The 22,091-nt window shown below is 38.2% G+C and overlaps 2 protein-coding genes across 7 annotated transcripts in view; both read right to left on the bottom strand.

Moving 5' to 3' along the window:
- LOC117790969 (dynein assembly factor 5, axonemal-like) overlaps window positions 1–4,296 on the bottom strand; it is a 45,710-nt gene extending 41,414 nt beyond the window's left edge. For 4 of the 5 annotated variants that reach the window (XM_034630594.1, XM_034630595.1, XM_034630591.1 and 1 more), the window contains exon 1: window positions 804–1,048. The gene's annotated coding sequence lies outside the window, so the exon portion shown is untranslated. Of the gene's footprint in view, window positions 1–803; window positions 1,049–1,086; window positions 1,089–4,272 lie in introns of those variants that run through there. The other variant, XM_034630593.1, reaches the window with a different exon arrangement.
- Window positions 4,297–10,969: 6,673 nt separating this feature from the next.
- On the bottom strand, window positions 10,970–11,935 carry LOC117790937 (male-specific protein scotti). 2 transcript variants are annotated; one of them, XM_034630554.1, is made up of 2 exons: window positions 11,227–11,935; window positions 10,970–11,057 (listed from the first exon to the last, which is right to left on the bottom strand). In XM_034630554.1, exon 1 carries the CDS (start codon window positions 11,724–11,726, stop codon window positions 11,259–11,261), a length of 468 nt encoding a protein of 155 aa, XP_034486445.1. In that variant the 5' UTR covers window positions 11,727–11,935; the 3' UTR covers window positions 10,970–11,057; window positions 11,227–11,258. The 2 variants fall into 2 exon arrangements, with proteins under 2 accessions (XP_034486445.1, XP_034486443.1); XM_034630552.1 differs by having other exon boundaries at window positions 11,237–11,929.
- Between the last annotated feature and the right edge of the window lie 10,156 nt (window positions 11,936–22,091).

Genomic DNA, 22,091 nt, shown 5'->3' with positions numbered 1-22,091 from the left:
GTAGAATAACAATAGAAGCTTCAAGTGTTAGTACATGTATCTGTGAGATACACAGACGCCACACGGCAGCAATTAGCGCCCATGAGCACAAGTGTTTATTGTTGTTGTCCGCTGATGATGTTGATGATGATGATAATTGAGCACAAAAATTGTTGTCGTCGTCTTATAAATTTCATTGCTGATTGCCGTCGGCCAGCAAGCTCACACAATATCAACAAATTAATGAAAATGCCAAGCAAAATCACATAAAAGCCAGACAGACAGACAGACAGACAATTGTATATGTGTGTGAGTGTGTATAGGCCATATGCATAAGTAAATAAGTATATCGCGAAATGAATGCCGCTTGACGTCGCTTGTCGCGCTAATTCTTTTGGCCAGCAAATGCGACAATAACAAACAGCCGAAATGCTAATTAGTTTCATGTGTGACTAATGGATACAAAAGCGGCACAAGCACAACAACAGCACACACACACACTTAACACGCACACACGCACACACACTTATACGGACACAAGCTCAGATACATCTACACATGCGTGACTGCTGTTGCTCTCTTCGCTGTTGTTGTAAGACACTTAATTAAAATAGTACACACTGAGCTGTCTCTCTCTGTCTCTCTCTCTCACTGTCTCTCACTCTCTCACTCCCTCACTGTCTTTCTCTGTCTCGCTGAGGGGGTCGTTCCGTTTGTAGATTCTATTTTAATAGCCTATGCTTCATTATAATTACGTTTATAATAAGCCGGCGCGTAAATTGAATTTGACTTTAGATATATCAACGTCAAAATATGTTCACTACCTCCTCCTTCATCCACTGAGTATGTCCGTTGCGCGGCTATCCGGATTCCGGATCCGGCCGAACCACTTGTGTTTATTGCGTTAAACGTTTTGCGCGAACGGGTAACGCGTCGTTCAAGTTGTCCACGCCGACGACAACAACAACATCAACAACAACAAGAGCGATGTTGTTGATGACGATGACGATAGCAATTTGTGAGTGCTTCAAATGGGCACCGACAGCACAATCCGATATCGAATACCCAATACCGACCACGACAACGATGGCAGCGATTCTAAACGACTTCTGAGTGAACGCTATAAAGCACGACGACAACGACGACGACGACGTCGACGATGAAAACGACGACAACAACAACCAAACAGCCAACGACCGATGACGATTGGAAACTGTTGCTGTTGCTAATGTTGCTGTTGCTGCTGTTGCTTCTGCTGTGAACTGCGCCGTGCAACTATTTAACGACGACTGAATGTGGCAATTATGTGTCTAGATACATTTTGGCCAAACGCAGCGCCAACGTCGCTGCCAACGTCGACGCAACGCAACGCGTCGCGCGCGCTCTTTGTCTGTACGTCTGTACGTCTGTCCGTCTGACTGTCTGTTTGTCTGTCTCTGTGTGCGTGTGTGTGTGTGTGGGGATTTTGTGTGGGGGTTGCTAAACGAGGCAACCATCATAAAACATATTACTATAATTACAATTATGGTGCGCTCTCACACAGATACATAGATACACAGATACATAGATACGCGCACATAGATAGAGATACAAACAGTCGCAACGCACGTGAACATAACGCACGGCTATAAAATACACACAAATACACAAATTTTCATATGCATTACGGCTTAATTGTATCTCTTTTATTGTTGTTGCTGTTGTTGTTGTTCGCAGTGTGTGAACTCATAAATTTATTGCTGCCAGTTGCTGATGTTCGATGTTGCTGCTCGTTGTTGCTGGCAACATGTTGCTGCTCTGAGTGTTTAGACTTTTCCTTTCATTTTTTTTTATCTTACGGCAGCGCCTCTTGTTGGATGATTATTAAATGCTGAATGTATTTTATTGCTTTGATTGTTGTTGCTGCGCACTCCGTGTATCTTTTTTTTGCATTGCAAATTGCCAACGTCGCTGGCATTGCTCGTTGCTGGCAGTGAGTTTGTTTTTAATTCTCTATAATTGAGTTATATGTACTTTAATAAGTTGGCGGCGGATGCTGCTCTGCTCAGACATTGGATTGCCATTTATTGTTGCTGTTGTTGTTGCTGCTGTTGCTGCTTTAGGGCGTTCGCTTACAGCCATTCACTTTGTTGTAGTTGTTGTTATTGTTGCGTCGCCGTTTAGCGCTAATTAATGCTGAGCCAACGGTTTTCCGTTTGCCTGCTGCCTTTTGCTTGGCTGCTTTTGTCTTTCGTCTTTCTTAAATATTCACTCAGATTGATTATTTGATTAATTATTTCAATTCGATTCGATTTAAGCTTTTAGATTCCCATGCCCTTTTATAAATTATCAATTTGTTTAAACTCAACATTTACGTACGAGTATGTAGTAATATTTAAGTATTTGCTGTTAATTACTTACTCTGTGATTATTGCTTTAGCTGATGTTGTTGCTTGTGCAATAAGTGGGGTATAATTTCATTTCCTGAGAACTTCGCGCCGGGTCGTGGGCTACCAACAAATGCTTTCATTGTATTTTAATGTCGTAATTCACAGCAACAGCAACAACAATAGCAACAACAATAAGCACTCTGGGGCGAATTAGTCAGCTAAGCAATTTGCTAGATGTATACACAATTTTTATGTACCCGAGCTCAATTAGCTATAAGGGTGCAAGTGTTCTGTGTGCTGTGTTTATTAATAGGCGTTATGTGCCATCGATAAGACGGATTACTCATCATAATTTGAGCACAGCACACACACATATGGAAAACCGCTGATTTGTCGAATTTTCGATACGCTATAACTAAATTTACCATTAAAATTGATGAGAATTTATTAAATTTGCATTATACCAAAAGTGACAGATATTAAATGAGCTCAAACTGTTTGCACTTATTCATTATTTATTCAATAACATTTTTATGGAATTAAGAATACTTAATACGTTTTATGCATGTTACCTGGATCATAAACATGGCTTATATTGTGCTTATTAATGATGTATCAAACATTTGCTGGCTTTGAACTCAATGACCTCTTGTAAAATGAGAAAAAAATAAAGAAGAAGAAGCGGTAAAGGGAAAGAAAACAAAGACAACATCTACATCATTAGCAACAATCCATAAAAACAACAATAACAATGCCTGGCAAATGAAAGACAATGTGATTTCTCATTTAAATAGAATTGTAGCTAAAACTGGGCAATAAGCTTATTTGAAGTACAATTCGCAACTACAAATAATAGGAAAAATATAAATAAGTAGATGAATTTATATGTACTTGTAGCTATAATGATGTAGTTGCTGCTGTTGTAGATGGAGCTGAAGATGAAGCAATTTAGATGCACTTGAGCACATGATGATGATGATGCTGATGGAGTGAGAAGAGCAAGAACTCACAGTTGGCAAAGAGATTGACAAGATGAAGCATTTTTAGTTGAATGCTAAGCAAATTTTGTTGCCGTGTCTTTCTCTGATGACGATTGATGGCAATGCCAAAGTAGCGAGCACGAGTTTAACTTGAATTATTGGATTGGCTTACTTTATGCAATGAATTCGATAAACGACAACAAACAAGACGACAACGGACGAGTTGAAATAAACAGCGAGGATGACTGCGACGGTCGTTAACGCAAAACGTCAATTTACAACTGCGAATGTGATTGTGAATGTGAATGCCCAACAGCGCCAAACGAGCCATGCAACATCAGCAACGGCAACGGCAACAGCAACAGCAACGGCAACAAAGCAACGTGGCAATGGCAACATGTTGCGTGTCAAGGATGGCTTGGCAACATGCGGGGCCAATGCAGGGCGCATCGAAAAGTACAAGCAAATAAACTTATTATAAATATCTCCACTTAAGCCAAGCAGTGCTGCCGCTGCCTCTGTTGCTGTTGTTGCTGCTGTCGTGTTGTTGCTGTTGCTGTTGCTGCCAACGTCGCTGTGGGGGCCCCATTTATGCTGCAGACAAATCCCAAACGACCAGTGAACCAGCAATAAGATACAAATGCGCACACGCAAAGTTAAATGTGCTCTCGTTCACACACACACACACACACACACACAGATATACTCGCAGAGAGTCTCGACTGTCCGACTGTTCGACGGACAGACGGCTGTCAAGTCGCAATAAGCAACAAAAGCATTAAATGATGACAACAACATTGCGCTTAATGGACTGCCACTGCCGCGTTCGCATCTCAATTCAAACTGCATTTGTGCCTCTCTCTCACTCTCTCTCTCTGTCATTCTCTTTCAATTTGGCTCTCTTACTCGACATGTCTTTTTCTCCCTCTCCCTCTCTCTCTCACTGTGCTGCTCTCGCACTCGAACACATTGCTTGTAGATATAGACTGACTGTTTGCTCTTGGCTTGCGTTATAAATCCATTATAATAAAATCATTTTGTTGTTTTATTAGTTCAGCAACATGCTGCCGGTGAGCAGTCAAGTGCCTTGGCAACATGTTGCGCTGCTCATAAATATTGCAAGTGTTTTCAATTAGCTCACATTCTGTGACTTTCATATTAAATGAGAGCGCGCTGCTGCATGAGTGACTTTCAATAAGAGTGAGTTTGTGAGTGTGAGTGTGAATGTGAGTGTGAGTGTTTGTGTGTGCGTGAGTAGTTTGAATAGTTTGAGTTGGGAGCTGTTTGCAATTATAAATTGCAAGGCACAAGTGACGTAATTAAAATCAGCAGCAAAAAATGCAGCAACAAAGTTTTGCAAGCTGCAAAAGGTCACAGTTTGTGACCTCAAGTCAGGCAAAAGGAAGAAAAAAGGTCAGTGCAATTTCTTGGTCTTGGACAACCTATGGCAGCTGGCAATCAACGCACTTCCGCAGTCATTGAATACACCCACACAACATACACCCACACACAAACACACACACACATATGTACATAAATGTCAATCGTGTGTGTGCTTGTGTGTTTTTGAAAGCAATTTCCGCTTGTGTCCGTAATTAAAAAGCAATATCATCCCGAGTAGACATAAACAGAGAATCGAATTGAATTTTTATGATGTGTTTGTTAAATGGTTTCATAAATGGCAAATATTCTAGAATCTAGACAGACACAAAATACACATACATTCCACTCACAAGTGCATTCAACAGTCATAGGCGCATAGCATAGATCTGTGTGTGTGTGTGTGTGTGTGTGTGTGTGTGTGCATAACTGTAACTGCAAAATTGTAGTACTCGTAGTTTCAGTAAAAGTTCAAATGAAATGAAATCAAATCAAATTGCACAAGTCAGGGGCATGTACTAAACAGAAAGAAAGGGATAGAGAGCAGCACAGAGAGTGTCAGAGCGAGAGAGAGAAAGCGAAAGAGGGAGAGAGCAGGAGAATGAGAGATGCAGGGTTAGAGTTGGAATACAAATCCTTTATTGGACTTGCTGCTAGCTAACTCAATGGTCAATGGTATGCTTACATGACTGTTGTGCATGTTTGGGTATGTGTGTGTGTGTGTGTGTGTGTGTGTGTGAGCCAACTCTGAAGCACTCTCATGCCCGTTTTGTTTACCATGTGTTTCATTAGCGTATTTATGGAATTTTTATATGCTTTGCGACATTTTGAATGTGTGAAATATTCATGAACGATGAATGTATATTTGTGAAATTAAATTCTTTGCATTTGCAAATAAAAAAGGACAAGGGAAACAGTTGGCTTTAAATCGGTTAAATTAATATATAAATTTAGGATAATATTAATTAAACCAATTTCTAAGACAATGAGTCTACAATTATTATAATAATTATGTTTCTTCTGCTTTCAAGACTTTCATGTAAAGCTTTCCTTTTTGGCACTCGTTTTAAGCCTGATTAAGCTCTTACACAATGTCATTTGCAAGCCTGTTAACCCGCTCATTAAAAGCGTTTCAGCCAGACCTCTAGAAGGGCGAACAATGAGGGGTTTTTGTCGATGTCATTTTGGCATTAATGTTCACTCAATAAAATGTCATAATTAAAAAATAATTTTGCCCATATGCAAAATGTGGCAGTTGCTGTTGTTGTTGCTGCTGTTGTTATTGCTGTTGTTGCTGCTGCTGTTGTTGCCAGAATGACCTTAATTGCTGGCAGTACGTGTGGCAGCAATTCATGTGCAGCATAAATGTGACTGTGTGTGTGTGTGTGTGTCACATCCGCTTGTGTGAGTGCCAGGCTGTGTGTGGCAGTGGCAGTGGCAGTGGCAAAAGCAGCAAGTGAGGCAGTGTTGCAACTGTCAAATGAATAAAATTAAGTGTAGCTGTATTCGTGTTGTTGTTCTTGCTGCTCGTGTTGCTGCTCTTTCGTACAGCAGCAACTGGATGGCAGGATATGTTGTTGCACTAATTGAATGTGGCAGGCATGCTGTAGACGGGCAGACAAACAGACAGCCAGACGGACAGGCGGACAGACAGACAGACGGACAGACGGACGGAGAGACGAGAAGTTGAGCTTGTCTCTCGCCACAGCATGACGCTCTCAGTGTCTCGTTTCAGGCTCATACTTGCCAAGCATCTGTATTTGTATCTGTATCTGTATCTGTGTATCTGCATCTGTATTTGAGTATATGCGTGTGCATGTGTATCTGTATCAGTGTCGTGGCACACAAGTAGCTTCATTTTGCACCACAATTCGTATTCGCATTTTAAGTGCAACGGCACACAGATTGCGATTGCTGTTGACATGGCAATGCAATAAAAGTTTGCTCCTCGTCGAGCTGCAATTGCAGTGGCAGCAAAAGGCTGGCGACTCTCCTGCCACCCGGTGGCATCATCAGGCTTCCACAGACAGACAGACAGACAGACAGACAGCAGCAGACGTCAGACGTCGGCAATTGTTTCCCATTATTGCTTATGCTGATGATTAAGAGCGCCAGGCAGTTGCATTGCAGTTGGGCTGCCATTGGGCGACGACCACACAAAAGCCATCAGCCAGTGGCAGATTAAAATGTGTTAATGGCTCCTCATCCCACACACCCACACACCCGCACACACACACACACACACACAATCACACACTTGCACAGTTATATTTGAGAAGGGAACAACAAGAAGTTGCAAATTGCCATCAATTAAAATTACAAAAGACAATTGCATTGTGCACTAAATACGAATTATATCTATTTTATTGACTGACAACCACACACAACATCCAAGGCAACTCAATTTGCTTAATACAAATTTGGCATTTAATATGCAGCAAATCAAATCAAATCAAATAAAAATATAAAATAATGGAATACTTTTCACAATCCTTGGCAAACAAATAGATAGATATCTCAACGGCAATGCAATAACTGCCAGGTATTTTCTGCTACAACATTCAAGTTTTCGAATATTTTCTGAAATATTTATAAACATTTTGGCAGTCAAAAATGTTGTCCAGGACAAGCACTTGCCATGCCTGAATGCCTCTGATTGTTTGTGGTGGTGTTTTGTCTGGATTTACTCGAACACTAAAGTCAAGTGAAGGCAATTCTGAGTCAGTCTGTCCATTCATTCATTCATTCATTCTGTGTATATGGCTAAGAATTGGATTAATATCAAGTTAAGAGTATTTTAGCCAAAAATTTATAACTCAAAAGTTAAAGAGCTGTAGAAACTTCTAACTTTAGTTTGGCTACATTTAAGTAAGTTGTTTTATCTAGAAATGTATTTCAAATTGCTACATTAATATTACTCAAATATTTTGTTAACAAATAATTGAAATTATTAATATTATAAATATTATTAAGTTGTGAAATATATTATAGAAATTTGTACACATGTTAGTAACATAACCTCAAGTTTCTGTTAACTTTTTTTTTAACTTTACGTGAAATAATTTAAGCTTTGTTACTTGGCCCTTTACAGCTGCTTGAATTACACCTTAGGCCAATGTTGACTAACACTTTTGGCCCTAAGTACAAGTTGTTACCAAGGAAACATAGTTTGCAATATTGCATTTCATACATATGTATGCATGTATAAATGTACAGACTTATAAGAACTCTCAGTGGCCAGTCAACAAAAACTGGGATTTAAAAGGAATTTAGCAACATACTGAAAGACCCTTACACAAAACAGATACTAAGAAGAGCAGCAACAACCATGAGTATGATTACAATTGTAGCAGCTGTTGCTCTGTTGCCAACTGATGGAATTCACTCTGTTGGCTCTGAGACTTTGCTAACTGACAATGCAGGTACTCTCGTCCCTCGTATTTGGACAGTTAGCAGAAGGAAGCCGGACGACAACGACAAACTCCATGGATCCCGGATGGAGCCCACCCACGCCACTTACGCTGAAAAGCATGTTTAAATGTTGCTTACTTTGTTTGCTATTTGTTGTATCCCATGGTTGTCCCCCCACCCCATCCCCGGTTGTTGCTGCTGTACTTACTTTATTTTCTAGCAATTTGTTACATGCGCTTGGAACAGTGTAAGTCTTTTTCTCTCCCTCTCTCTCTCTCTCTCTCTGTGGGTGTGAGTGTAAACGCAATGGGTAATGTTTGTAGTTACAGTCTTAAGACGCCCAAGACCACGCCCACTCTCTTTGGGCGGCAAAGGCAAAAGTCAAGGTAAGTATTTTACTTGTGAGTTGCTGCTAAGTGGAAAAGTTTTTGCACATGTCTCACCATAAAGAAAATAGTCTAAAATAAAGCATCGGAATGGAAATTCTCTGCAATTAACAAATTAAACTATATTTAATATAAATATCTTAAATATTTATTAATTAATTTTTTATTTATTTAATTATGCACGACTTAAAGCAGTCGACAAAGAAAAAATTAATTAATAAAATTAATGTGACATATAAATTATGAACTGTAAAGAAAAAACAAAAATTAGATCTGGGGTATTAGGAAAAACCCTATCAGATTTATTAAAATTAGTGTTGGTATTATTAATAATATTAGTATTAGACTAGTATAACGTAATATAACAAGTTATTAGTACTATATTCAACACATAAATACAAATTCAGCAAAAAAAGGAAATAAAATATATATTTTGTCGTGACTGACTGACTGATTGTTCAACAGCCGAAACGGTAAGACCTAGGCGGCTGAAAATTTTGTTGTCTTTCTTAAGTTCATTTATATAATTTACATAATTTAATTAAAAAACCAAAAATAAATTTTAATTTATAAAATGTGTTCTTTAAAAAAATGTACTTACTTTATGATTTTAGGGCAACTTAGTTGTTCTATTGAAATTCTTTGTTAAGAACTTGACTGAATGTTTGACCATGACTTTGAAATTAGACTAATTGATAAATGGCATTAGCATGGCGAGCAGCTCATTAACTAACAAGACACACAGAAGGGACAGGTAATGGCAGCATCAATTGATCAATAAAAGTCAGTTACAATGGACTGCGAGTTGGAGTTGACCATAGATCAAAGCCATCAAACAAACGGCAGGACGACAGTCGAACTGAGAGTTGAAGCAATCACATTTCATGCATTCGCTGTCGTTATCGTTGTTGTTGTTGTCGGGCTAACAACCCTGGACCCCAAACACATCACCTCAATGCCAATTCGTACCCCAAATTTTACCCCTCTTCCCCCGCTTTGACAAATGATTGTAACTTGAAGCTGAGGGAGAAGCAGCATCATTGCCATGACCAGATTGCTGCTGCATTTGGTAAATTAATCAACCCTTGTTGAATGGCATACGCAGAGTTGGTGGCCAAGGGGGAGACTGGACTGATATGTCTGCAGGGTGACAAGGCATAATTACGTTTTAAATGCAACCCTTCTTTGTCTCCCATTCTCTCTCTCTTCCTTTAACTGCCAATTGGTTTGAGGCAGGAGCAAAGCCTTTGGCATAAACTAAATAATTGCAGAGCGAAGGCAAATTGAAAATCAATTGCATTCGATTCAATTAGAGATGCGTCCATGCCACATTGTTGCATCAAATTCTTTGCTGCCCCTTGCAGCATTTATAAACAACCAGCAGCCATAAGCCAAGATCACAAATCAAATGCTCAGGTTGAGTCTAAAAGCAGCCACAAAAATACTAGAATCTGTGAATAGCTCTTGGCCAGATTGGGCAGTTGTTTAGGGTATTTTAAGTAATAAGCATGACTGAATGAATGTATGAATGAATGCATAAAAATTATTCAAAATTTGACTTTAATTTTTTTGTTATTTATAAATTATTTATTTGAGGATAAAAGGTTTTTAAAAATTTAATAATTAATTAAAAACTAAAATAAAAATTTTTACCAATGTAATTAAATCAATAAGTTCATAAATTTAAATTTGATTATTAATGAATTTATGTATTTATGAATAAACATTAAAATTAACTTATTATAAATAAAAAAATGCTTTCTTTATAAAGTATTTCTTGGTCTATCAGTTGAATTGTTGCTGTTGGCCAACTGCAATGCGTGTAAGCTGCAATTGTCATTGTTTTTGTTGCCATTTCTTCTTGTTGTTTCCTTTGTTGTTGTGTGATCTGTGGCAATTGCCATACAAAAATTGTGTGTTGCACTTGCACAATTGTGCAGCATTTACCTTCTGTTGCTGTTTCTGTTTCGATTTGTTTGAAGGGACTGAGTAATGGGTATGGGAAACATTGTAATGCCCCGCCCACAATTCATAAGCCTTTTGGCAACATTCTGTGGCATTGATTGCAATTATCTTTTGAATTTTGTATTTATTTGCTACACTTTGGTCAATTGTTCGTTCAACGGCTTTTGTATTGTCATTGTCATTTGTTGCCGCATGTGCAAATAAACTGCAACCACGTTGCAAATGCAATCGACAATGCAACATGGCTGCAGGGGTGGGGTTAAGGGCCATGGTCAGTTATTTGTTTACAGCCAGGTTGAAGGGTGTATGTGTGTGTGTGTGTGTTGAGCTAGTTTTCAATTTTGCAATTTGCCGTTTATTAATTGCCAATTTCGAGTAGTGTGTAAGAGATTCATGATAGCCTCAGGCCAAGTCAGATGAGCCTCAAAAGTCAAATGAGAAACAATCACAAATCTATCTATGCATTTGACTTAAAAAATAAAAACCCTACAAACTGTCATTTATGGGTATCTCTTGGTTTATTCATTATTCAGTCATTTGCACAAAGTATTAGCTTATTTTCAGCGATCTTTGAGGAGCTTTAAGGATAGAGTCAGGCAAAGTCAGATGAGCTTTAAAGTCAGATGAGAAACAATCACAAATCTATCTATGCATTTGACTTAAAAAATAAAAACCCTACAAACTGTCATTTATGGGTATCTCTTGGTTTATTCATTATTCAGTCATTTGCACAAAGTATTAGCTAATTTTCAGCTAGCTTTGAGGAGCTTTTAGGAGCTTTAAGGAGCTCAAAACTGACCCCAGCGATTCGGCAATCCCTCGCCGTGTGGATAGTTCTTGCTATTCAAATGCTCGAACAAATATTTGGCAAAGTATTCGCTGCGTTGCTCGGGCTGAACATACTGCACTGACCTCCAGCCATTCGCAATGAGAGCGCACCTCTCCGGCTGCATAGGAAACGGCTTTGAGATGGTCCAAAAGCTTCGTTTCTTGCGCGGCCGTTGAGGTACGTTCACAGGTTCCAACATGTGGTGCAATTCAATTGGTGGCTCATGCGGCGCATCAAGCAGCATTGCAACTTGCGGATTCTCCAGACGCATCACCTGCATCTGCACTTCATCCAATTGTCGCTCCCATGCCTCATCGGCATCGCCGCCATCGCCGCCATTGCCGCCATCGGGCACATGGACAACATCGACGACTCCAACCTCGGGCAGCTGTATGCGAACAACCTGATCAACCACTCTGTGTTCCATCTGGGTCAGTTGTGGCTCTCCTTTGTGTTTAATCAAGAAATGAACTCAAATACTAGTTAATACGGCAGTTGGAATCGCTGCTAATTAAGTTAAATATATAGATTTAATGATTTTTTTTTCGTATTTTTTGTCAGCTGTTGTTTCGTGCAATAATGTAAAACTAAACTAAGTTTTTGGTAATTAAAATCAAGTGTTCTCACAGCTTGCTTGACATTTTCGGTGTAAACGTTTCATAGAAATTATGCTAGCTCAAGCCTATTATTTGAAGAATCAAAAACCAAACATTAAGAATAACTAAGGATACCAACATAACAATGACTGAGTAAGGAAACAATTTCCTGAAAAGTTACAAAGAAAAAACATTCTCAGTACAAATATAAAATTGAATAAAAATCTAGCTCAATAATATTTGGAATAAAGCTACTTTAATTTTTCTGACTATTGTTGCATTTTTTTTCATTCTACCTTAAATTTTTATTACATCAAGCCTAGATTTTGAAAGAATTTGTTTTGTTTATCAGTCTTATTTGTAAAGTATTTCTAGAAATTGTCTAAAATATTTTAGATAATTTTAAAACCCAGGTCATTTTTCCAACTATTATTTTCTAAACTATTTTGGTAATCTAAATATTAAATATATAAAGGATTTTTTTGATTAGCTGTTTTCTTCTTTTAAAGAGTATTACTAGCATTTATTTAAAATAATTTAAAAAAACATTTAAGAATCGAGTAATTTGCAAATTTTGTTTTTCAATCTACTGTTTCCTTCTTGAAATTTTTCCAACTATTTTGGCATTCTAAATTGTATTTGTCACAAATCGATTTGGGAATCGATCGAAGCTATATTCGTTCGCAAAGTCATTTCATATGCTATGAGATACAACTGTGTATCCATTAGATACAAACACCACACACATTTACAGTTAGGTGAAGCATACATATCCATATCCATATCGACAACTTGAATGCCATAGAACAGACAGACAGACAGACAGACAGACGACCTGCCCAGCGGCAACTTCTGCTGCTGCTGTTGCTGTTGCTGTTGCTCCCCAGCGTCCAGCTACAAATGGATAAATGCTGTCTGACATTTACCCGCCTCTTCCCGCAACACACTTCTACTCACACTCGCACACTCACACTCACACTCGCATTCATTCATTCACATAGTCTGCCCAGCCACCCACAATGACTGCACGCATTTAGCCCTCTTTAACCCAATGGCGACTCACTTTTGTTGTGTTCATTGTGTGTGTGTGTGTGTGTGTGCTGCCAACGTCACCATCACCATCACCATCACCATTACAAGCAATTTAATTCGTTGTAATGTTGCCATGAAGCACACGCCGCAGCTGCTGTCCCATGTTGCCATTGTAAATAGCTGCTGTTGTTGGCTGTAAACGATGCCATTATGCCAACACAATTATTCATTTTGCTTATTATATTATAAGTATATTTATTATAATTACTATACAGTTACGTGATTCGCGATCTGCAATCGCGGGTTTAGGGACGTAATCAATTTGTCAGCCGGATGGCAATTGAAGTACTTAAAAACCATTTTTGGTGCGATAAATTGTAAGCTTTTAAATAAAAGCCAGGGAAGCGTGTGGCACACACACACACACACACACACGCACACATATACACAAATACGCATATATTCATACAAATTGCGCGCATCCAACAAGTTAGCTGTTGGCAACATGTTGCTAGCAACATGCAACCAACGCGCCGACGCAATCGCTCACCAGCAAACGAAATTGCTCTCTTTTCGCTCTGTATATCGCTCTCTTTCTAGACTCGCTCTGTCTCACTCTGCCGTTTACTGCAATTTATTAGTGCCCATCCTGCCACTGTGTGTAATCACATTGTTGCCATTTTCACTTCATTATTTTGCTTTTATATGTGGCAATTTTGTTTTATTGCTGGCGGCCTGGCAGCATCCTTCGGCTTATGTTTGCGTAAGCTTTGGCGCGCTCTCTGCTATTTTCACTCTCCCTCTCTCTCTCTCTCTCTCTCTTTCTCTAGCGCACTTTGACTTACCTCTGCCATGGCCACTTGTGATTTAGTTGGTTAAGCAACAAGGCCAGGATGTGCCACCCAACAGGAGTCACAGCCAGAGGAAATCGGCTCTCAATGTCGCTAACTCGCTTCGAGCGACCTTGTTTGTGCACATGTATATGTGTATGCCTATGTGTGAGTGTGTGCCTGGTTGTTTTGTGTGTGTGTTTTTGCGTATGGAGCAGACAGTAATTATTATGCCATGTCCAGCGATAATTGGATTCAATGAAATGCCTCTGTGAACACTTTGTCTGTGCGCAGTTGCACAAAAGCAAAAGCAAGGATAATCTTATCGATGTTTCTGTTCCGTAATTGCATTCACACTGCACTCACAAAAGTCACTCAATCAGTGTATGAGTGTGTGAGTATGAATTAGTGTGTTAATTAATTGTTTGGCTGACAATTTAATATAATCAACTATAGTAATTAAACATAGATGGTTCGATGATATCAGATTTTCACAATTAGTGGCGATAAGGTTACACAAATTAAATAGTCTCCATAAGTTTCCATAACATTGCAGTAATGCTGTGGATTGATAACAAATTTAAGAAGAACTATTAAGTAAATTAATAGTTTTAATCTATAGAGCTCAATCTTCCAATAGAATTTCTAACGAAATTCTAGAAATCTCGCCGATTAATAGACCTTATCAAGAAACGCAATCTTTACTCATCTGAATTAGAATCGTTTATTAATTATTTAAACAGAAATTGACTGATTTAATGTTTAAATAGTTAAATAAGCATAAACAAGCAATTTAATCGATTAGAATAAATCGCATCCAAGTTATCTCACTATTTAAAACTAATGAAAGAATCATGTTAATAGTTAACAAACTATGTTTAAGCACTGACTTAACAACAAAATTAAAAGTATTTTAAGCAAACCAATAATTTTTATCAAAATTAATCAAACTAAATATGTGCAAAAAATATCAGAATTGTCGCAGTTCGATTATTATTATTATTTTTATTAATTTATGAATTTACTGCATAATTATTTTTACAAAAATAAATAAATTGTCGATAAAAATGAGTGATTGTGTTTAAGAATCAGGTCAACTCGCAGATTAATTCAGTAAGTTCATATCTCATTCGTAATATAGTCACAAATGAAAGGCATATAAAGGAGTCATACTTTAATTTATAATTAGTTGCCATTTAAAATAATTTCATTTGCATCATAAAATGCTCATTAACAAGTTATGATAGATGCGAGCACATTAGCATAACCCAAATATTATACTAATGAATCTTTTAATGCTCGTTCCATGGCAACTCGGTGGGCTGTCAAATATTACCCCATGGTATTTACCAGCTGCCAGCTAATTAAATTGAAATATTATTGTATTTAATTATCGGCCTGGCATTTACTGGCCCATAGGATAACGACAACGACAACAATTGTTGAGCCCACCAATTGGAGGCTCGTTTGGGGGACTCGACTCGGTTAACTGGGTGCATTCTCTGGTCTCGCATAAAATGTCAACTGCATTAGCATCATCATCATCGTAATATGGCAACACTCTAAAAACTGCCCCGGGAGCTGTCTGACAGTCCGACTGTCCGACCGTCCGACCGGGCCTTTGATCTGTCGCTGCGATGGCGGCGACGTTTCGCTTGTTGAATTCAATATAGACAAACATATTTTTTATGGCAGCGCAGAAGAAGAGACGCAAGTTGGAAGACTGGGTGCGTTTTGCTTTTATATTTTCGTTTTTAATTACTTTTGCGCTATTTTTGAGCTGTCTGTGGTACGAGTCTAATCGTATAGTAGGCCCAGTCCTAGTCCCAGTCCCAGTCCCAGACCAAGACCAAGACCCAAGTAAACTCCGAGGCAGCGGCTGCCTCTTTACTAGGTGTTAATTTATTTTTAATTTTTATTATTTATCTGCGCTATGCGCTATGCGATCTGCTGCAGACTGCGTTGTCCCCTTCAAAGAGTCGGGTAAAGACACACATATTTAAGTGGATCTCCAATGTGAAAATCTACACTGTGCCCATTCAATTCCATCATGAAAATGTTGACGTTTCTATTGCATGCCAGTGCCACTGTCATTTCTAGTTCCACATCCAGTTGGGTTCGTCTCAGGTCTCTTCATTCTTCATTCTACATTCTTCACTCTCCATTCTGTTTTGCACTCTCGCATGCAATTAATATCATTTTTATGTTCTAATGACATTCGTTGCGCTGCATTTCGTATGCATTTAGTGGGACCCCAATATCATCGCTCAAAACGGCGTGGCAGGCACGAATCTTTCAAGTTGTAAAAACGCCATTAAATTGGCAGCGAAGTGGATGCCAAGCTGCCATTGCAGCTGCCCCCTATCCCCCAGCTCCTTACCCCTCTATACTCCTCTGCTACACTGAACAAAATAGACCAAATTCTAAAATCAAGAACATTCATCTTAAATATTTTGTTCTTAAAAGACCATTTAACTATTACTTTAAATATTAATCTAAAAAAAAAGTTCTTACAAATAAAAAAATAATGTTTAAAATAAAAATTTTATATTTTTTGAAAAGTATAAATATGTACTATTTCTTGCAAAACATAAAAGTCCGAAAAATTTTCGAATTTAGAATTATTTTTAATTTTTTTTATTTCATGACCTAAGTTTTAAGAACATTTATTCACGTAATAAGAAGATTTATTCCTATAAGAAAAACTTTGTCTTATTTAAAATGTTCTTACAACCAACATGTTTTTTCTAACTTTAAGAATTTTATGTTCTCGACGCAGAATTCTATGTTTTGAGACCAAAACCTTGATTTCAGAATATTTTTTTCTCAGTGTAGCACTATGCTGATCTGGCATGATCACTCAACACAACAGTCAAGAGGCAACTGCCTGGCGGGTTGCCATTGCATTGCCGTGTGGATGCCCCGACCAAAGTCATAAACTCAGCAATGCGTAGGGCGCCCCAATTAATGGTTTATCGGGGCGGGGTACAGTATGTACCATACATACTCGAACATGCCTCTTGTTTATTGGCTTTAATTAATTTGTATGTTTTTATTTCAATTTGAGTAAAATTTTCGTCCGTTCACTCTTTGGCTTTTGTTGTAAATATCATAAATACTTCGTTGTCGGCCTCATAAACTTGCTCAAAAATAATAATAAAACTCAAAGCACAATATATAAAGTATAAAATGTAGAAAGTTGCGCCAGCTACTGGTGGGTGTGTGTAAATAACTTGTGTTGTGGCTACTGTAGATGCAGTTATCATGATTGGAATCTTAATGGCCAATAAAGTCTAATTAAATGCCAATACAAAAGAATCTTGTGGGCCAAGTCGATCAAATATTAAAAAACTCTTGCATAAATCAAATAAGCTCAAAAACAAAACTGATTGCCAACGAGTGTTTTAATTGACACACAAGCTAACACACACACACACACAGACACACACATAATTCTAATTGCTGTGGTTTTCTTATATATGTATTCATGAGTGTGTGTGTGTGTGTGTGTCTTGCAATATCCACTTCAGGGTTTGCCGTTGACAGCAAACCAAAAGGCGAATCGAAATTGTTGAATTGTGCCGTGGGGTTTCCCCCTTCCCTTTGCTTCCTTCCCTCCTGTGTGAGTCAAGCAACCGCCTGCATCTCTTTAGAATCGACAACGATGTGACTTTGTTGACTTCATGCCTGTCTTTTGAGTCTTGCCTGGTTGTGCCATGATTGGGGGCAACTGTGTCTCTTCTCATCCAACTCACAACAACACATACACATTCAATGCTTGGGCAAACGCATTTTCAAAATTGATGCGCTGTCTGCGTTTAGGTGGAAAATTGAATTTTCATTTTCAGTTTTCATTTAATTTTTTTTTTTCTCAGTCAGTCTGTCGCATTTCTTTGGGTGTGTTAACTTAAATTTGATGAGCCTGAGGTATTTAAATAAATTGTTGCATGCGCTCTGTTTGACATTTTGTTATTTTCGTTGTTGATTGGTGAAGTTGCCGCCCCGCCAAATGGGAAATGGGAAATGGGACTCTCCATCCATTTCCCCTTCCATTTCCCCTTCCTCACTCTCACTCTATCCATGTCACCCACTCACTTCTCTCATGCATTTTGGCGCCCCCCTTTGTGCACCTGCAGCGGGTGGTTCGTCTTCTCCACCTCCACCTCCACCTCCTTCTCCTACTCCATCTCCAGTGTGGTGTAATTTTAGATAAATGGCCCCACTCTCAATGCATAAATCTTGTTAGGGTGAAAATGTGTACTCAAAAATTGGAAAATGCATTAATAAAGCCATTTGGTTTTTCAAATATGCTGCTCTTAATTGCCGCATCAAAAGGTCAAGAAATTAATAAACAATATTATTAATTCTATAAATACATTAAGCATGTTTAGCGAACTGAATTTTTCACTTTAATTTGATGCTAAATCATTAAGATATTTATAGTAAATTCAACTCGTTATTCAATCGAATGTCTGCATCTGATCGGGTTTCATCAAGATTAGTTTTATGGTTAATTATAAGTCATTCTCAGTAGCTAAATATTTTGATGACACAAATCTCTTTCATTCGCTTGAATAAGAGAATAAGAGATTTACAAAATAAATTAAGATAATTTTAGTACATTATTGAAATGGCATTGACAATATGTGTTTAGACATTCGTTGGTGTTATTCGTTTTATTCAGGGGACGACTGACGGTGGATCGTAACAATCAAGCGCAGACGTTGCTAATTGCAGGGCACTTTCATTAGGCTATCTATGTGTAGGTAATATAACCAGTAAATAGAATCATCAGTGTCTGATAAACGTTATCGGTCCATCACATTTATAGCTGCTGATTAATGAAGTCAACCGTCGATTGCCGGCGGCTGGAGCTCATTTAATTGCTCCGTTGGCGACTTTGCTTGTAAATGAGACAAAGAGCACAAGAGCTGAGAAAACTGAAGACTAAGGCAAAGAGCAGACGATGGCTCAGCTCGACAACGACAACAGTTGCCGATGGCTGTTGCTGTTGCTCCCGTTGTTGCTGTTGTGGTTGTTGTTGCTGCTGTTGCTGCTGTTGCTGCTGCTGCTCATTGTCTCCGCGTGTCTCGCACATTGGATGCTGCTGCCTGTCGGCTCTTAAACAACCGACTGCAACATTCTTTGCTGACAACGCAGTAATTAAAATTCAATTGCAATTAAAAGTGCGCACGCAAAACGGGCAACGACAAACAAAATGAAGCGCAAAGCCAAAGGCACACACACAAACACACACACACACACACACAGGCCATGGAGGGCGCATTGCAAAAATTTGTCGCATCGCCAACATTTTGTCAGTCTCTCTCTGTGTCTGTTGTCTGTTGCCACTGCCTGTTGCCACTTTCAGTGGCCCTGGCAACTGTTTCTCTTCGCATTCGCAGTTTTTCCACTTGTTCGCACATTTTAGGCGTGGGCTGATTAGTTTGCAATTCTTCAAACTGCAAATCTACATACGTCATATGAGCTGATTTCGAACTCTAAATATTTGTTAATACGAGATACAAGATACCAGCTTGGCCAACAACAAGTCAATGACAATTGGCCAGGCCACAAGCGCCTGGGAAATGTTTTTCAACTGACATCACAAAAGTTTCGTGGAAATGCATAAATATTTGATTATGTAGATAAGTATGTATGTATGTATGTTAGTTAATGATCACACATGCCAATCGATACAGCAACCGCAGTAATTATATTTCAATTAATTACACGAAAGACAAGCAACAACAACAACAACTACAGTTTCGACCCTTTCATGGCCTTCTTTGCCTTCAGTTTCAATTCGCATGAATTTTGTACGTTTGCCGTCAGCAGAAATTTGGAATTATTAATAAGTGCAAATTTAATAGGAATTATAAACAATTATTGTACAATGCCTTTTCATTGTTGTTGCTGCTGGTTGGTTGGTTGTTGGTTTTTGACTCGGCAATTTCGTGTGCATTTAAAGGTTTTCGTTTATGAAGCTAATGACCGTTTAGACAGGTGCCAAAACAGCTAAAACAAAGTGAACTCGTTAAATGTTAATGTCTATCAATTGGCGTGACATAAACTTGTTTTAATTAATATCTATAGCAGTCAATTGTTGTTATTATCATCATCTGGATTTGTGTTTTTGTATTATGTTTCATTTATTTGTGGATAAAGTTTTGCCTCATATTTCATTATTTCCATATGCAAATCCAGTTCATGGCAAACATGTTGCGAATTTTAACTGGTAACATGAAACATGCCAATCAACCCGATGCTGTTAGTGATTATTGTTATTGGTTCATTAAATAATTGCGAGCACTGTTTGGCATATGATCTACATGCACACATACACACATGCACAAGGGTGGCAAAAGGGGGTGCTGTGGTGTGGGTGAACATAATTAATTGCAGGCTGTTGTTTAAATACAATTTGTGCTTTATTATTTGGCAGATACGCAGAATTTCGTGCACTTGAAGCAAAGCTTAGGACATAAAGATATTTGTTTCTTTAAGATACATTAAAACTAATAAATATGTGTGTAAAGTAAGCAATTTTTGGATGAGTTTTAAGATTTGTATTGCTGAAAATATTTAAAAAATATTTAGAAAATAAATAAAATTGTATATAAATTAAATTATTTTTATATCTTATTTACTTAAGTTATTATAGCTGACTTAAGTTTTTTTTTATATTCTGGTTAAAATATATGTCTGTTTATTTAATTTAGTTTTTTATTTGTATAATGTCAACTAGTATTTTAGTAAACTTCAATTAATATTTTTATATTTTTTGTACTTCCGATGTGTGCTACCTAACTTTCTCTCAGTGTAATAACACTCACGCATTTTGCGAAGGTCCCGCATAATTGTCACGGCCCATTTGGAAAATAATTCTTAAATAATTTCATCAATTATGGTGCTCAGCTGAAAAGCACGGGCGCTGCCTGAGTTGCCATTTCAATTATGTTGATATTAATTTTCATATTTAATTTAACGCGAAATAAAATGGCAATACGGGAGAGACAGAGAAGCCAGGGAATGAGAAAGAGTGAGAGAGAGAGAGAGAGTGGGAGAGCGTGAACTGAAACATTTACAGAGAACAACAAAAACAACCAGAACAACATTTGTGAAATCCATTTTGCAGTAAAAACCGCATGCATTATTTAATTTTTAAGTGAAATCAATTACAAACCCGTTGGCTCTTTCCAACAAGAGGCTGCTGGACGGTACCAAGGCTTTTGATGTTAAATGCCAACCGCCGACGGGAGTTCAGGCGGGGTGTGCGGAGTGCGGGGCGACGGAAGTGCGCATAAATGCAGTTGCAGTTGAATAAATAAATAAAAATATATTTTGCCATTAAATTTCAATTAATAACAACGCAAACACACACACGTGCAGCGCATCAGCAACTGCTGTTGTTGTGCTTGTTGTTGTTGCTGGTGCTGTTGTTATTGTAGTTGTTGCTGTTGTTGTTGTTGCTGCATTCACGGCTGCGGCTGCCGCTGCAATATTAATACATTTTGGCAGTCGTGCGTGCGTTGATTGCCGCAAGCCCATGAAATTAAGTCACAAATTAATTAATTAATGCAATCAATACGTGCGACATTTGCATTCGCAATTACAATTATGCATTTGCATTTGCATTCGCATTGCTTGACTGCCAGTTAAACTCAAACATTTCTTACGCTCTAAATTTAGCATATGTTGTATCTATGCGATACAAACACATACATATGTATCTATATGGCCTAGCCAGTCTGTTTAGGTCGCTAGCCATACAAATTGCCGATGCGTTGTCGCCCAGCTTAGCTTTGGATACACATTGCACACAACCACCTAAACAGGAGCAACGGCACGCCATGGAGAACATAATTTTTTAATGGACTTTTAATGTTTGTCGCATGCATTTTACTTGGTGTGTGTGTGTGTGTGTGTGTACGTGTGTGCTTGTTGTATGTGTAGGTATGCCTGTGAGTTTGTGTTTGTATCGCGTGAGCTTTTGGGGTCAACTTGGTTGCCTGGGCACAATTAGCTGCCGCCTGTACTTAACATGTGTAAGCTACAAACATAGGTGGGTTTTCCGGAGGCTTTTCATAATGAAGCAATGGAAGGAGGACAACAAGCAGCAGCGCTTATATTCGCATTAGATTAGCATATCATTGATTTTGATCACCACTATTATTATAACCAGTTTATTTGAAATTAAATTACATTATAGTGTTGCCATTTAATATCAGGTGCATCAAAAAAACTATTTGCCAACTTTAATATTTGAATGAAATACATAAAATTTAAGAGACAAATAATAAATAGAAACAGCATTACTTAATGCCCTTAAGT

Source organism: Drosophila innubila (assembly GCF_004354385.1).
Source record: "Drosophila innubila isolate TH190305 chromosome 3R unlocalized genomic scaffold, UK_Dinn_1.0 2_E_3R, whole genome shotgun sequence".
Taxonomy (NCBI): Eukaryota; Metazoa; Arthropoda; class Insecta; order Diptera; family Drosophilidae; genus Drosophila; species Drosophila innubila.
This window is presented reverse-complemented; position numbering and strand designations above follow the sequence as displayed.

Bases quoted from the DNA above. Each gene is read 5' to 3' on its own strand.
- LOC117790937 (XM_034630554.1), bottom strand. From the start codon at position 11,726: ATGGAACACAGAGTGGTTGATCAGGTTGTTCGCATACAGCTGCCCGAG.